Here is a 17,686-nt window from a genome sequence, read left to right as displayed (position 1 = left end):
ATCAGGAGTGTTTGACATAAAACATTTCTCTTTCCTTGTAAAAGCAGGGCAGGGACTAAACTTTCTTGATTTCCTCTGCTCTTCTGGTCTTATTTCTTCCTCCATTTTGGCTGGGTCCTCCTTTTCTCTGCAGCCTCTGTTGACGTTCCCAGAGCTCTGTCCTTAGTTCTCTTTTCTTTTCTCTCTACACTCATTCTCTTGGTGAATCTTTCTTTTTTAAGATTGGCACCTGAGCTGACATCTGTTGCCAATCTTTTTTTTTCTTCTTCTTCTTTTCCCCAAAGCCCCTCCAGTACATAGTTGTATATTTTAGTTGTTGGTCCTTCTAGTTGTGGCATGTGGGATGCCACCTCAGCATGGCTTGATGAGTGGTGCTGTGCCCGCACCCAGGATCCGAACCTGTGAAACCCTGGGCCGCTGAAGCGGAGTGAGCAAACTTAACTACTCGGCCCCAGCGCAGGCCCCTCTCTTGGTGAATCTTATCCAGTGTCATTATTTTAAAAAACATCTATATGCTGATGACTCACAAATTTTTATCTCTGGCTCGCACTTTTCACTTGCAATTTCACTTTGTATTTGAGCTGCTTACTTGAAATCTCTGCTCATAACTGCTTCCTCATAACTCTTATAAAACTTGTTCTGCCTCAGTTGATGGCAGCTCCGCTCTTAGCTGTGCTGGGCCCACAAATCTTGGCGTGCTCCTTGCTTCCTCCCTCTCTTACCTTGCACTTACCTCACAGCCCATCAGGCATTCCCCACCTTCAGTGTGTGTCCGGAATCCAGCTGTCGCCACCTGCACTCTGCTGCCTTTGTCCCAACTGCCGTTGTCTCTCCCCTGGGTGGTACCCTTGTCCCTGCTTTTTCCCACACCTCATACACTGTTATTCCCCATAAAGCAGCGAGACTCATTAAAAAAAAATTTAAGTAAAAAGTCATTCCTTTGCACAAAGCCCTTCCATGATTTGCTTCCTTCGAGCGGCCTCCAGGGCCTCACAGAGCCTGACCCTGTTCTCCCTTCAGCCTCGTCTCTGTTTTCTCTCCTCTTTCTCCGCTCCAGCCTCGCTGGCCGCCCTGCTGGGCCTCGCACGCCTGAGCCGCCCAGCTCTGGGTCTTGGCCTTTACTCCCGCTGCCTGGTGTGCTCGTTTCCCAAATTTCTAGATGGCTTATGCCCTCCGTGTTTCTGCTCAGATTTTACTTTGTCTGCGAGCCCTTCTCTGTTCACTCTTCCCAGAATTGAAGAATTCTTCCCCCAGGCTACTCCCTACCCTGTTTATGCTGCCTTGTTTTCGTCTGAGGAGCGGAAGTGTAAGACATTTACTCCCTTCTTACACACTACACATGTCATTTACTTACTCATTCTGTTTCTTGTCTGTCTCCTTCACTAGTGTGAAGTCCACAAAAACAGGTATTGTTATGTTTTGTTACCAAATAGTGCTCTCATTGTGCAGAAGAGCCCCATGTCCGTACTACACAGATATTGTAGATGTCTGTTGAATGAAGTCGCCTGAACACCACAGCACAAGAGAAGGTTTTCCATCCATTCCAGAATGTTCCCTAAGGTTGTGAACATTTCTTGCGCCTGTCTCTTGGGCTTTTACTTGCTGGGCAGAAGACCCAGGTGCTCTCCGTGTCGGTCAGCCTGTCCCTGTGGCCCCATCCTGCCTTTTCCTCTCCGACCAGCTGAGCCGTGCCACCTGGATGTCACCTGTTCCCGAGAATTCGACTGCTTTCCTTGCTGTGTCCAGCAACATTTGTTTCAGTGTCAGATTAGGTTTAAGATGTGGTAGAATTTCCTTTCATGTCTCATCTATCTAGAGCCTCTGTCCTCTTTAGGTTTAAGGATTATCAAAGGTTTTCTTTGAGATAGTCAGTGGTTGACTTTAATATTTTCTTTAACTAACTTCTTTACCAAAGATCCATCCACACATACACTCTCCCTCTGTTTTTATTGTTGCTGAGGAAGATTGGCCCTGAGCTAATAGCTGTTGCTGATCCTCCTCGTTTTGCTTGAGGAAGATTGGCCCTGAGCTAACATCTGTGCCAGTCTGTCTCTATTTTTTTACATGGGTTGCCACCACAGCATGTCTTTGATGAGGGGTCTAGGTCCATGCCCAGGATCCAAACCTGCGACCCCCAGGCCGCTGAAGCGGAGTACGCTGAACTTAATCACTGCACTGCTGGGCCGGCCCCAACACTCTCCCTCCTTGAGTGTGTTGTGTATCCTCATTGCTCAAGCCTCAATTAGCCCACTAAATATATCTTTACCTCTCTCCTGGAAAGTAACTTTCCTGTGGTCATTTGTAGGACTCTAGTACACTCCAGTTTCATAATGAATATTAAATGTCCAGGTTTATTGTGAATTAATATATGGTTTTTTTTTTTCCTTAGAACTAAAGGTGGTCCACAAATTGCTTATGAACGCAGCTTTAGGTGGAAGCTTGCTCACTTCCGTTATTTGTGCCAGGTACTACAGTGGTAAATAAATCTTCTGTTTATAATCATTTAGTCTTGTCTTTACACAATACACGTACTATAGTTTACATGATATTACGATATTATTTTTGCTTTTAGTCTAATGCACTACCCAGTCATGTGAAGATCAACGTGTCCCGGCAGACGTTGTTCGAAGATTCCTTCCAACAGGTGAGGAAACTTATCAGAATACAACAGGACTGTTCGTCTCATCGTGTGCTATGTGTCTAAAGGGAGTTGGGGTTTGGGAATTTTAAAGCATTCAGATCACGGCCATCACAGTGACTGCATGTCACTCCTCGAGTGTCCATCATGATGCTGGTCACAGTGAACCCCATCATGTATTGAGTCCTTGTTGTGTTCTTGGCACTGGCATCTTATAGTTATCATTTCATTTAATTAATCTTCACAACATCCCTTTGAGATGGCTCCTATCGTTACTTCCATTTTACAGGCAAAGGTACTGAGGCTGGGAGATGAAATTATTCTGCCACGTATTAGATTACTAAAATAAAGCTTCAACAGCTTCTGGAATAAGCTGACACATTTTGACACTTAGTTACTTTTGTAAGACTTTATTAACTCAAACAGAAATTCTGGGTAATAAATACCAAATGAAAATTAAATTGGTGTAGACACTGCGTTACATTCAGGTATTCCTTTAAATAACCCTCATCTTAGGCCTCACCACCTGTGGGCTCCTGTTTAAATGTCCCGGTCTCAGAGAGATCTCGTCTGAGCATGCGGTTTAAGATCGTTGCAGTTGGCTCATCTCCCTCACAGTCCTGTTCTAGCCGTTGACGGACTTGATTCTTTCTGTAACATCAGCGCCACCTGACATACTGTGTTTGTTTCCTGTGCTGGAATGTAAGCTCCGTAAGAGCACAGACTGTTTTGTTTACTGCTGTTGTGCCCACACCTGGAGCAGTGCCCTGCACGTAGCAGGTATGCAGTAAATATTTGGTGATTGAATAAATGCATGTAGTATGTCATCTGCAGAATATTTAAACGTAAAAAACCAAAATATTATCAGTTCTTTCTTTCTGATGAGGTGGAGTGTTTTTCATCTAAGTCTTCTCCGTCTCTGAAGTCTTATAGCGGTGAACACAGTCCCCCGTGTGCACAGGTGCACAGGGGCTGCACAAGCCAAAATGGAGCAACAGCACTCTGAAGTCAGAGATGTCCACATCCTGGCTTAACTTACTTAGCTGTTGGAGTTTGGGCAAGGTTTTTAATATTGCTATTAAAATATTTTTGGTTTGAGTTGATAAATTCCCAGCTTGTTCCAAGCTCTGCTTGAGCTTTATTGGTAAGTGTGCATCTGAATTTGTGGTGGGCTTCGTTTTGCTCTGTCCTCTTGCTTGGGGAGCAGCGCGGTCTGTTTGAGGTGAGGACTGAGCCGTGACCACCTCTAGAGTGGGAGCCTGCCGCTGAGCTGTACCCTGACCAGACGTGCATTCTCAGGTCTGCTCCTAACACACGTGTGGTGGAAGTCAGTCCCTTTCCTCCAAAGTAAAGCCTCAACCTTAGGGTAGGCCATCAAGGGTTACGGAAACCTGGGGTTGGGATCGTTTCAAGATAGACTTCCTTAGGTACAAAGTCAACGTCATATGAAGAATTGTTTGCTGTAGCTGAAGTCCTTTCCTGCCGAGAAATGGAATGTGTGGTACAGGCAGGACCCAGAGCAAGATCTGCTGCTGCTCGTTGAGCGTTGCTAGTCAGAAAAATTGACACCTCAACTTTTACGTGATTTTGGTAAAAGTTCGGGAGTGATGCAGGAAGGAAATGTTTTCTAACCTTAAAAGCTTTCCGTGTCACACTCTTCCTCTCTTGGCTCTAATCCAAAGTAGAGCTACCATTTGATCCTAGAAGAGGGGAAAGGGACTATCTGAAAGGGAATCAGAGAAAGCCGGGAGAGTAAGACACATCTTTACTAGTTTGTGGGACAAATTGATTGAGCTCATGAATTAAAGGCATTGTTGTGTGAGATAAGGAAATGTGTATTTTGAAAATACAGATAAAATTTAAATTGAATTGTTTTGGAAGAAACTTGTGCTGTTTGAGTATTTAAATGTCTATGTTTTTGTTTTTAATTAGATTATGGCATTAAAACCCTATGACTTGAGGAGACGATTATATGTGATATTTAGAGGAGAAGAAGGACTTGATTACGGTGGTCTAGCAAGGTAAAATAAACACTTACCTGCTTTCAAATAAGCGTATCTCCATTATGTGCACTGGATGTATTCTTGAAAGGATATACTTTTTCGAGAGCAATCCAGAATTATTTTTAAAAGCAAAAATTAAAATATTTGCACAATTCTAGAGGTAACCATTATTATCGCTGTCTTGGTCATCCTATACATTTTCTCTGCGTACAGATAAATTGGTATGTGTGTGTGATACAGTACATATTTGCTGTCTTTTAGACAGAATTGATCGTACAGACGTGCATGCTATAGTGACTTGGTCTTGTTTATACATCATGGACATCTTTCCAGATCGTGTCTGGAACTCATGCTCTCCTTTACTTAATGGCTGTGTGCAGAAACTCCACTGTGTGTCCACTGTGTGGAGACCCCACAGTGATGGGTCCACACCCAGAAGGTGGTTTCTTATTTTTGCTGTTATAACACTGTGTGTTGATTTTGTGTTTTTAATCCCGTCTGAGTCCTTTTGAGGACGAAGTTTTCCACATTCACTAAATATGTTGCTGACAGTAGACACTTGTGACGCAATACGAGTGGGAAGTGCTTTTGATTTTTTCCCTCAGTTGCTTTGCTCATAACTAATTTGACAGCAATTTATTTTTTAGCAAAGCATTTTGGTTAAATCTTTCCAAAGAAAATTAGTACAACTGGCAAAAAGAGATGTGGGGCTAGGCACAGCTGGCGGGATCACCTGTGTGAGATTATCGGAGTTTGGTTATATTAGCATATTTTCTCATCCCAAACGTTATTAAGCAGCTTTTTCAGAAAAGAAACACTACCGATCACACTAAATGTTCTTGTCACATTTGTTGTGATTTATCTCACTTTCAGAAATGTGAAATGTTCAACATTGAAAAAAAAGGTGCATCTTAGGAATGAAATAGGGTATTATTTTTACAGTGTCTGACTCTATAACATCCACATTCTTGTCTGAACTCTTATTTGCCTCAACTGTTTGGGTTTAGTTTTATATTTTGATGGTTTTTTGCATATAATCACTTACTCCGTACTGTGATTTTCTTATTTCCAAATTCTTTATTTTGTTTCATGTACTGGTTTTGGTGTATTCATGGGTTCACAAGGGTGACATGTTCCTGTAGTTTTGCATGATTGAGAACGTGTTTTCTGTTGCTTTTGTATATAAACAACCCCTCCCTGGATTGACATTTCTCGCACAGCACTCGTTTCTCCAGCCCTCTAGTCGTGGCTTCCCGGCCCCCAGCACTGAGTGTCAGCGCTGCGAGGTGGGGGGCTAGCCCACAGAGAAGCTTTTTTCTCTGAATGCCCACACAACCCTTTTCGTTGGAGTTCATTAATTTTATTGTTAATTGTTTTGTATCTTTTTTTAGGAACATGTTAAGATCTTCCTTAATTTAAGGGAAATTTTCTTCTATTATGTCTTTGAATATTTTTTCTGTTCCATTTGTTCCGTTTTTCTTCAGGAACATCAATCATGGGTATGTGGAATCTCCTTTGTCAGTCTTACATGTCTGTCATCTCTTCTCTGACCATTTTTATCTTTGTGCTTTTCCGTTTTGTTTTGATTTTTCTTGACCTATCCTCATGTCACTGTTTGCAGTAATGCCCTAAATTTTGCTACTTCTAATGTGATTTTTCTTCATTAGTGATTTTGCCGTTTTCTTCATTTTCTTCTCTAGGCTCTGCTAGCTCATCCGTTGTTTCACAATTTTCTCACCTCTTGTATCTCCTTATTTGAGAGTATAGAGAAGGACGTGTTGAAAGCGGACTCTGCGTCTTGCTAGTTAGAGTTTTCCTTCTTTTCCCTTGTGTCAGGGTCTAGGTTAGAGCTGTGTCACAGTCCTCCACTGGGATGTGCTTGGTTTCTCCTGGCTTCTGGCTGATGGGGTCTGTGGCAGCTGGGGGTCCCTCCCTGGCTTTGTGCTGGACGCTGGCTGTGTCCCGCCCTCTCCCTGGGGTGCGCCTGCCTTCAGCCCTCAGCCCTCACCGCAGGGCGCACGGGCCGGCTGCTCCTGGGGCTGGATCTAGTCTTATGAATGGATGTTTCTCATTTCTTAGCTGATTTTGTTCAGGGACTCCCTGCACTTCCCTCAGGTCGGTTCCGAGATTGTAGTTTAAGATCTTTGTAAAGAGTCTGTAAACAGGCTGCCAGGCCAGATCTAGGCTGCAGGGTGATGCCCTCTGTTGCGATTTAAAATTTTTCACTTAGAACTGGAAGGTACAAGCATGTACAAGGGCTTTGGGGAGGAAATTTTGTAAAAGGGGAAGATTGGCAACAGATGTTAGCTCAGAGCGAAACTTTCCCAGCAAAAAAAAAAAAAAAATTTAATTACTTGGCAACATTAAAGAAAACACTAGGTTGTGCTTAAGAATGAAGATTTCATGCCCACGTTCCGGCCTCTCACATGGCGGCAGTTGGCTGCTTCCCATGTGGGCAGTGTCCATTCTTGTCCACTTCCATGCACTCACTGCCCAGGCGTCTAAGGACTAGGAGTGAATGCCCAGAAGTAATTCTTCCTTAAAACGGGCAGTAGCCGTTACCAGGAACGCAGTGAGGAGTGGGGACTGTGGCTGAACAGGGAATGTGAGGTCCACGTAGGGCGGGAAGCACGCTCCAGTCACCCACTGATCACCGAAGGCATCGGCGTTTGGAACCGTGCAAGAAAGTGCTGTTGAAGAGAATCTTGCAGATTGAGTTTATTTTGTAATATAAGTTATTAATCTTTTATCTAGTTAGATTTCATGTATTGGACTTTTTTTTTTTTTTTTTTTGCTGAGGAAGATAAACCTTGAAATAACGTCTGTTGCCTATCTTCCTCTTTTTGTGCTTGAGGAATATTAGCCCTGAGCTAACATCTCTGCAGTCTTCCTCCGTTTTGTATGTCAGCTGCCACCACAGCACAGCTGATGAGTCGAGTAGGTCCACACCCAGGATCTGAACCTGTGAACCCCAGGGTGCTGAAGTGGAGTGTGCTGAGCTTAACCACTATGCCACAGGGCCGGCCCCCCTGGACTTTTTTACATGAGCCAAAATAGGTGGTAATAAGTTAGAGAATGCTTATCACATTTAAAGATTTCACCTTTTTAATTTTAGTTCCATTATTTTAATGCATTGACAGTAAAATTAAAGCTGTTCCATAGCAGCGGTGCTGTGTGTCTCTGTGTCACCAGCAGACACTTCTTAAACCTTGCTGTGTATGGGTCTTAGATGCCTGTAAGAGTTAAGGATACAAAAAATATCTGAAGACATGGCTCTTGCTCTTGAGGAACTTTCAGTCTGGTTGATGGGGCAGGTCACGTGCAGAAAAGTGAATAACATTGTGAGGTTGTTGCCCCAAAGTGTTCACATATGCTGAAGATTGCTGAAGTGGGTAGATCTAGGCTAGACTTGAGAGAAAAAGTGGGGTCTCCATGGGCTGAGATGAAATTGAGGAGACATAGGCGTCCAGAAGTGTGGTGTAGAAATAAGCCTGCTATATGTGAGAGACACCGCGTGGGGACCGGCAGCCAGCTGTGAGTGAGGGTCAGGTCACAGGAGACGTAAACGGAGGACTGAGGGATCGGGCAGCGGGGCGTTAAAGGCCGTGGAGCAGAGGTGTGATATATGTATGGGTGTATTTAAGATCTGTTCTTAAATTCATGTGTATGTAAAGGCTAAAAAATAATCTTGACTTATATTTTCTTTTAGAGAATGGTTTTTCTTGCTTTCACATGAAGTTTTGAACCCCATGTATTGCTTATTTGAGTATGCTGGCAAGAACAACTACTGTCTACAGATAAATCCAGCATCAACCATTAATCCGGACCATCTTTCGTACTTCTGTTTCATTGGTCGCTTTATTGCTATGGTGAGTCCTAACTTCCCATTATTTATTTAGAGTTTGCTTATTTGAAAAGTATTTTAGAGAGGACTCAAAAGATAATGGTATGCATTACCCTGGATTTTGTTACCAAGGATGTTTGCCTACAAAGAGAGTATCAAAATGTAGCTTATTTTTAGAGTACCTATGTGAAATCCAGATTATGAATCTGAGGATTATTCACACAGCCACTTAGTCCTCAATATATAGCCTAAACATCATGAGCACTTTTCTATAAAAGGGCAGCCTGAGTTGCGTAGTCCTTGCACTCGCTTGATGTATTTGGAATTTTCAGAGCTACGCAGAAGCTCCTGTGGGACTGTTGTCTTTGAGAAGTGTTTGTGTTTGTTTATTTGCACTTTGTTACCTGCTGGTTCACTCAGCGGGTATTGATTGAGTGCCTCCTGCGGCATCCTAGTCTGGGAGAGATGGGACCACGAGAAAGACGCCTTCCTTGCTCTCAGGGACCTGGATTGTGCTAGTGTGAGACGAATGATAAGTCAGCGTGTGCTGAGGGAGAGGACTTGCTGCTCCTCTGGGTGATCTGATTGGAAGAGGCCTCTGACCAGTAACAGTGAGCAGAGGCCTGGAGAAGGCAAGGGGCTGAATCACGCAGATGTCTCAGAGAACAACACTCTAGGCATAGGGAACAGCAAGGAAAAGGCTCTAAGGTAGGAGCACGTTTTTGATTGAAAAACGGGCACAGCTGGAGCAGAGTGTGTGAGAGAGAACTGTGAGGAGACGCAGGTGGGAGGCACTGTGTGAGACCCTCAGGAAGTTCTCTCAGGGGCTTTGAGCACGAGTGGCGTGGCCCAGTAAGGTGGTCTGGCGTGCATTTTATAAGCCTCCCCCCGCTGCTCTGTGAAGAGACTGTAACAGGGGGCAGACGAGGGCAGGGGCGGGGCTGGAGGCCGACGCAGCCATCGGGGGAGGGGAGAGGCGTCGACTTGAGGGTGTGGCGCTGGAGGGGTGAGCAGTGCTCTGGATTCTGGATCCGACCATGGTTGGAGCTGACCGCTTTCTGATGGTTAGAGGCAAGGTGTGAGAGAGGGTCAAGGATGGCGCCCAAGGTCATGGCCTGTGTGTTTGGCTGCAGCTGCCATTTCCTGAGACGGCTGGGTGGTGGCAGGAGCGAATGTTGGGTGTGGAGGGAGTCGAGAATGTGGCTTGGTTTGTTAAGTTTCAGGTGCCTGTCGACATCGGAGTGCAGGTGTAGACTAGGTAGTGGGATGTGCCCATCTCGTCATGAGGGGATGTCTGGGTCAGGCCACATCATCATTCAAGGAGTCAGCGTGGACAGAGACGTTGTGTGAGGACGTTTATAAGACGGGGAGATGAGAAGGAACCAGCGGAAGAGCTGAGGAGGAGGAGGTAGGAGAAGCAAATGAGAATCGTGCCCAGAAGACACAGGAAGGAGGAAGGAGTGGTCGGCTATCAGAGGCTCAGAAGTAGCCCTTTGGTTTGGCCGAGTGGAGGATGCTCAGGAGCGCTGGAGAGGGTTGGTAGGAGTGGATCGAGAGAACGGAAGGAGAAACGTAGACAGCAGATAGAAACATGTCTTTTAAAGAACTTTGCTGTAAAGGATCATGGAGAAATCGGGCAGTAACTGGGAGTTGATATGGAATTGAGAATGGGAGGAAAATGGAACGTTTATATGCGGATAGTGATGATCAAGTCAGAGGAAGGAATTTGATGAGGTCGGAGACAAGGAACACGTGAGCAGCAACCTTGGGCAGGAGGGGAGGAAGAGAAGCGTTTAGTGCACGTGGAGGGGACAGCTTATCCGCAGTGCGAGTGTGTGGCACAGACGCGGTGGGTCTCCTGACGGCCTGTGTCCTCGGTGAGGGAGAAGGCAGGCTCATTGGCCAGAGTGGGAAAGGAGGTTTGAGGAGTGAGACCGTCTCCGGGAGAGGGGCGAGTGACGTAAGGGGAAGTGTGAGCACCGAGCTCCCGCTGGAGGTCGATGGTCTGAACCGCCCAGCTTGGTTGTCTGCCCCTTGCCAGCACGTTCCACGGCCCAGGCACAGGCGCAGAGCAGGTTGAGAGTTGTGTGTAGCCAGGGTTTGGATTTTGGCAGAAACACCCTGTGGGGGACAGGGTTTGAAGATATACAGGGAGTAATTTAATGATTGACAACGGGATCTAGACTAAGGGGAGAGGTGACTTCATGAGGGCTGAGAGACAGTTGTGAGGGAGCAGGTCCAGTGGATTCTTTCAGATCCCAGTGGGCTCAGAAACCACTGGTCTTACTGATAGAGGCAGTGAGCTGACAGGTGGCGGTTGACATCGAATTTATCGTTGCTAATAACTGTATCTGCTGTGTGGTGCTGAGAATATTTAGCCAAGTAAGAGTAAAGACTGAGATCATTGAAAGGACTAGAAAGCCCGAGTAGTAAAAGAATCACCAATGTGGGTGCCGAAATCTCCAAGAAGTTGCCGGCAGTGTGGAGGACACGACGCTGAAGGAAGAGAACCAGGGTCTGAGGATGACTGCCCGGGCCGGCGGGGTGGGACTCGCTGGTGCAGGGTGGTGGCCGGGCAGGTCCAGGGAGGGGGAGTCCGGGCATGGGGAGCAGCACCTGCCCCTCCAGGCCTGGTTCGTGAGCAGGTGGAGAGAAACCGCCACCCCTGAGAGGACTGGAGGGGGTGGGAGCGAAGTCCTCAGAAAAATGCTGGCTTTGTGTCAGAGCAGGATGCTGCAGGCTCTGCAGAGAAAGAGGGGAGACATGCGGGATGGCCCTGAGCTCCAGAGGGCAGAGAGGAGGTGGCTTGGGGGGTCTGGGGACGTGTGAGCAGTGGCCCGGATTTCCAGATGCAGGCGGCTGGTGCCGAGGGTCAGGGTGCTGAGGAGGTCGGGAGCCCCCTGCCCTGGAAATCTCTCAGGCAGGGCGGGTCCAAAAGGAGGGGAGGGTCTGTCCAGGCGACTGTGCGGGGCGCTGAGGCCCCCATGCTGCCTCCAGTCGAGCACTTGGGTTTATAAGCGTGTCGGAATTGGGGGCGTGGGAAAGCTCCTTCATCGTCCTCCTTCACCGCTGCTGACGGACCTGGTGGAGCTGAGGCTTGGACCTCGGTTAAAGAGATGTGGTTTAAACTCTGTAGTTTGTTTTCAAATAGCGTTTTATGTAATGCTGTAGTTCTCATGATTTATGCTGATTACTTAGCAAGTGCTTTTTTTGCCTGTGAAGCCTCAGGATTTCTCTCTTCTTGTGCTTTAAATAAGAAAATTATTTTGTAAATTTTTATGTAAGACTGTTTGTTTTCTTGGCAGGCACTTTTTCATGGAAAGTTTATTGATACTGGGTTCTCTCTACCGTTCTACAAGCGCATGCTGAACAAGAAACTGACTATTAAGGACTTGGAGTCCATTGATACTGAATTTTACAACTCCCTGATCTGGATAAGGTTTGAAGATTCCTCTTTCAATAAGGCATTTTCTTGAAACCAATTTGTACATCCTGTTAATTAGCGGATATATGTCTGTGTCACCCAGAGACAACAACATTGAAGAATGTGGCTTAGAAATGTACTTTTCTGTTGACATGGAGATTTTGGGAAAGGTTACTTCACACGACCTGAAGTCGGGAGGGTCCAACATCCTGGTGACTGAGGACAACAAGGACGAGTACATTGGGTAAGTGTCAGACAGACGGACCTGAGCTTCGGGACCTCGCCGAGCGCGTCGGCACCGACTGCTCTGTCTCCACCCCGTCTTTACCCACGCTGGCCCCCTCGAGGAGATGCTCCACGTCCGTCCCCTCTTTGCTTACCCCTTTTAATCCTCCCGGTCTTCCTCTCAGTTTGTAAACATGCTCCAACAGTACTCAGAAATTCAGAAGTACTGAGAAAACAGTTCCCTCCCCTCCGACGGACATGTATTCAAGCTCTCAGCAGTGCCAGTGTTCTTGGCGACCCTCACCTTCCCACCGCTGCTCGCTGTGCACCCTCCCTTGTCCAGGTCGGATCGCGAACACTGGTGCTGAGAGGGCTTCGCAGAGACGACAGCCTCCTCCATCCAGATGGGAGACCCAGGCGCTCCGTGGGGCCGGAGCAGAGCGTGTCCCTGACTGTGGTCTCGTGCTCGTCTCCTGTCCCGCCTTACTTTCCCTTCTTAACTTACTGCTAAGAGAGCTCATGCCACCTCTGTTTTGAAACTGTTCTCTTGGATTCCATGATCCCACACCACGCTGGTTTTCTTGACCTTCTCTTTTATTAACGGTTCTCTAAATCTCCATTTCCCAAATGTGGGTATTTTTCCAAGGCTCCTTGTTCAACCCACTTCTTTAAATAGTCTGCTACCCTGGCTTCAGTTTTCTATTGAAGAAAGTTCCATTAGTATCTGAACTTTAGAAATCATTTCCGTTTGCCAGCCAGGTGAATCCAGACTTTCCTGGGAAAGAGCCGGATAGTTACTGCCCTGAGCCTGAGAGCCGCCTACGGTCCTGTCGCAGCTGTTCCACTCTGCTCTTCGAGCGTGAGAGCGGCCTCAGACAGTGTGGACAGCAGGTGTGCTGAGTTCCAGTAAAACCACCGAGGCACTCTGACGCTTGATTTCATGCAGTTTCCACATCGTCAGATGTTATTCTTTTAATGCTTTTTCAACCAGTGTTTAAAAACTATGAAGACTGTTCTTAGCTTCCATGCTGTACAACAGCAGATGACGGGCTAAACTGGGCCCATGGCCATAGCTTGCCTACTCCTGAACTACTAAATGACTCATCTGAAATCTTAAATCCAAAATCAAATTTCTCATTTTTTCCTTCCATTGCCTCTTCTTGACCTATTTCTATTAATGGTACTACCATTTTCACTATCTTTTAGACTTGGATTCTCAGTGTCATTTTTGTCTCTTAAAACCTTTCAGACTTTTTGTTTTTTATATTTGTTTAAAAAATGGGATCATATACACATTACTCTGAAGCTTGTTTTTTCCACCTTCCAGGCCAGTAGAGATGGATCTGACCCATTTTCTAATAGCTGGACAAGTCGTGATGTACCATTCTGTGTCATTCAGCCGTTTCTGCTCCGAGGGGTCATTCAGGTTGTGTCCAGTTTGGGCCACTACAAACAAGGCAGCAGAAAACCTCGATCATGTGTCCGTGTGTCCTGCTGCTTTTGTCTTTGGGCTGTAGACTTCCAGAGGGGATGTTGTTAGGTCAAAGAGTGTGTAGTAGATCCTGTGCTGCTTTCCTGGAAGGCCACAGCGACTCTTCCTCCCTCGGACCTGTGAGGCGCGTGGCCTTTCGCCATCACGCCCTTGACTGTCTCTCTGCTCCGCTCTCGCCGCCTCCTTAGCATGGCAGTGCGGGCCGCCTGCTCCGTGTTTTTCTGCTAACGTAGTTTTCTCTGAATGGAGGAATTACTAACAACATATTTTCTCCTTTGTACATCTTTGAGTCTCCGCGGTATTTTCATTTTGGTTGTTTGTCATGCACTGAGCATTTGTTACTCTTAGTGGAGAAAACAAGGAAGCTCTTCACATTTTGAAGAAATAAATTCACAAAGATAGTGCATAAGGCACTAGGCTTTCTATATTTGTTAAACCTTAAGCTTTCCACAAAATCCGACAGTAATTATTAAATAGCACAACGTAAACATTTTAAAAAAATCAGCATTTTCAAATATCAAAATCAGATTAAATAAAATTTCATCATGTAAAGTTTATATTTAGTTTGCTACTTTGAATTTTATACTTTGCGTTAAGGTAACCACTATTTTTTAAAATCTTATCTGTATAGTACCTACTATATAAGAGTTGATATCCTGAATTTAATAATTTTTGGAGGATTTTGTTTCAGTCTCTGAAACCATAGCAGATTTTAATCTTGTTTTTTAATCTTGCTGTTTAAAATTACTCTTCTTTTCCAGTTGTGATATTTTGTGGGTTGTTTTTGGTTCTGTTTTTGTTGTTTGCTGCGGAAGATTGTCCCTGAACTAACACCTGTGACAATCGCCCTCTATTTTGTATGTGGGTCACTGCCAGCTGCTACAAGTGGTGTAGGTCTGCGCCTGGGAACTGAACCCAGGCCGCTGAGGCACAGCACGCCGAATGGAACCACTAGGCCACGGGGCCGGCCCTGGGGTATTTTGTTTTTAGTGCACAAAGTCAGACATCAGTGAATCGAGGGGTAAATGAGTGGTGGAAGGAGTGTGAAGTGCGGTGGGAACCCAGCGCAGGAAGGAAGCTGTTGATTCTGCTGGGAGGACTCTGGAAGGTTCTTGCTGGGACGCTGCGTGAAGAGAGGGCTTAGAAGACGAGGAAAGCCGGCTGACAGACGGGGAGCTTTTTGGAGGGGGAGACAGCAGGAGCAGAGGGGCCGCGCCGTGAAGGGGTGGCCTTACCCACGGTGGCGTGAGGATGCTGGAAGACGGTGAGGAGTAGCGGCCGCACAGGAGCCTCGAATGGAGCCGGATTGTGCCTCAGGCTGAGGAAACGCTGTTATTTCTGGAAAAAAAAAAGAAAAAAACCCTTGGGTTTTTGCTTTAATGTAAGGAGCCATCAAAAACAAACCAAAACCAAGAGAGGATGGTCAGAATTGTCCTCAGCGTGTGTATGGAGGACAAGTGGGCCTGGTAGGTGGGAGGGTGTGCTCGGAACACTGCTTGAGAGGTGGTCTCGTGGTCGAGTACTTGGGGATCGCAGGCCCGACACAGGCGGACAGTCGGGATGGACAGGAGGGCGTGGGTTTCTGAGGATGTCATGGGCAGAGAGCAGCTCAGGCTCAGATCCATTCTGTGTCTTGGGAACTGGCAGTAAATGAAGTATCTGATGCTTGAGGCGTCTGCTTGGTTCACGGTTAGGTGTGTTAGTGGGATATCTATCCAAGGAGAGATGACTTACATCTTGGTCTCGGGAGGAAAGCAGACTTGGGAATTTAAGAACTGCTGGCTTTTCTGGGCTAGTTAAAGCTTTGGTAATGAACGATATCCTCTTTAGATGGTGAAGAGCTGGAAGGGAAAGGAAGGCAGAGGTCTCGGTGATGGTGGAGCCCATGGGGGAAGCACAGGGGTAGCCAGAGTCGGGTCAGGAGCAGGGGTGTCGCCAGACTGGGGAGAACAGTGTGAGGATGGGGGCGCCGACGCCCAGGGTCGCAGGAGGTGCCCGGAGCAGGGGCACTGAACACATGGCCTGGGCTTGGCAGTTCGAAGCTCCTTGGTGACATTTGTGCAGAAGGCCTTTTCTTCCTGGGGGAGGAGATTTGAAAGCCAGACTACGGTGCTTTAGAATCTGGGTGACGGGAGGTGAGAAGGTGGGGACGGTGAGTGTAGACACTGTCTTAATGTGCGTAGTCGGCGTAGAGAGCAGAGAGGAGCTGCCGCACGCCGGGTGGAAGGAGGGCTCTGGGAAGCATGGTCTGAGCGCCCGTGGCAGATGGGAAGGGAGTGGGGGGCATGGTTGGGGCCTGAGAAGGAAGCGGGCTAATGACTGGTGGGGAAAAGTGTTGGAGGCAGCGAGGGTGACAGACTGTCTGGAAGAGGCGGGCCAGCCTCTAGGACAGGAGGAGGCGTTGGAAGTGGGAGGAGCAGGCATGAGCCGGCTTCCCTCTGCCCGCGGGTGTCGCTGGCTTCTCCACAGGAGCTCCAGACCCGTCTCCGTTCCCAGATTTGTGTCGCTCACAGATTTTCTTCCTAGTTTCTCTGTTACTGTCTTCCCTGCTCTACAGCTGCTGCATGTGTCTCTTCAGAATGTTTTATTTCCGTCTTAAATTGTTCTCTCCTGGCTGGGACATCTTCATGTTCGCCAGTAAATGGGCATGTGAAGAAGCAGCTGTCCCGCCTTCTGCCCTCCCAGACAGCGGGTGTGGCCCATGCCCGTCCCCTCGCTGGGGAGGCTGCTGCTCGGGCCTCCTGGCAGGAGCCCCGCTGCAAGGGAGTCAGTGCCTGCGGCCGTTCCCTGGCCGTGTCAGCAGTGTTTGGAGTTACTTGTTTAGACACGAACAGGAAATAATTAGTGCTGGAATTTGGCCGTCTTCCTGACACGTGAAGAGCGTCCTGTTTACTTTGAAAAGCATCCTTTTTATAGCTGCTGATACGCTAGAACTGATTTCCTCGTGTGGAAACGTGTTAGCCCTTAGATTACGTACATGCCCACGTAAACCTGTAGGTTTTATGTGTGTACGTGGCATATTTAGAAAAGGGGAAGGCATCTTACAAGTACTTGGTGTTTCTCAGCCTTTTACCTCGCGTGCAGATTCCCTGTTTTAAACGCGGTCTTTGTTTTCAGTCTGATGACGGAGTGGCGCTTTTCTCGAGGAGTCCAAGAGCAGACCAAAGCTTTCCTGGACGGCTTTAATGAAGTTGTTCCCCTCCAGTGGCTCCAGTACTTCGATGAGAAAGAACTGGAGGTGAGGCTCTTCAGTGAGGCTGAATGGGGAGCGTTGATGGGGAGGGACTGTTCTTGTGCCTTCACAGAGGCGTGCCCACACAGTTTAAGTCCTGAGGCACAATCTTGAGTCCTCTCATTCATCCACGTGTTTAAGGGTTTTAAGGTTCTGGCATCACCGCCTCGGAACCATGGTGGTGTCGTCTCCCAATGCCAACCATTAGGGGTCCTAAAGAGTGAGTGCAGCCTTGTTAATAGTTCTGGGGACCGTCTGAAATCCTGGATTAGTAGTGAGTCGGCCCAAGATCAGATTTTTTTTTTTTTGAGGAAGATTACCCCTGAGCTAACTTTTGCTGAGGAAGACTGGCCCTGAGCTAACATCTGTGCCCATCTTCCTCTACTTTATATGTGGGACGCCTACCACAGCATGGCATGCCAAGTGATGCCATGTCTGCACCCGGGATCGGAACTGGCAAATCCCAGGCCGCCAAAGTGGAACGTGCGCACTTAACTGCTGGGCCACCGGGCCAACCCCTAAGATCAGATTTTTAATTCAGGAATTCTTGGTGGTCTTAACTGTATTTAGACTTATGAGAACAATATCAGGAGTTCTTTTATTATTTTGCTGATAAAATTCACGTAACATAAAATTTGCCATCTTGAACATTTTTAAGTCTCCAGCTCAGCAGTGTTAAGTATGTTCACATGATTGTGCAACCAACCTCCAGAACGTTGTTATTTTGCAAAACTGAAACTCTGCACCCACTAAACAACAGCTCCCCATTTCCCGTTCCCCAGCCCTGGCAGCTGCCTGTCTGTTTCTCGTGTAAGTGGCACCATGCTG

The 17,686-nt window shown here is 47.0% G+C and overlaps 1 protein-coding gene across 28 annotated transcripts in view; it reads left to right on the top strand.

Moving 5' to 3' along the window:
- The window catches only part of WWP1 (WW domain containing E3 ubiquitin protein ligase 1), a 106,622-nt gene that overhangs the window by 75,991 nt on the left and 12,945 nt on the right, over positions 1–17,686 (top strand). For all 28 annotated transcript variants that reach the window (XM_023648362.2, XM_070222057.1, XM_070222062.1 and 25 more), the window contains 7 exons: positions 2,390–2,465; positions 2,573–2,644; positions 4,571–4,659; positions 8,351–8,510; positions 11,791–11,924; positions 12,013–12,153; positions 16,744–16,864. In XM_023648362.2, the coding sequence (XP_023504130.2) occupies positions 2,390–2,465; positions 2,573–2,644; positions 4,571–4,659; positions 8,351–8,510; positions 11,791–11,924; positions 12,013–12,153; positions 16,744–16,864 (793 nt within the window). The remainder of the gene's footprint in view (positions 1–2,389; positions 2,466–2,572; positions 2,645–4,570; positions 4,660–8,350; positions 8,511–11,790; positions 11,925–12,012; positions 12,154–16,743; positions 16,865–17,686) is intronic.

The sequence above is a fragment of the Equus caballus genome, chromosome 9 (assembly GCF_041296265.1).
Source record: "Equus caballus isolate H_3958 breed thoroughbred chromosome 9, TB-T2T, whole genome shotgun sequence".
Lineage (NCBI taxonomy): Eukaryota > Metazoa > Chordata > Mammalia > Perissodactyla > Equidae > Equus > Equus caballus.
Note: the sequence above shows the minus strand (reverse complement) of the source record. Positions and strands in the feature narration are given on the sequence as shown.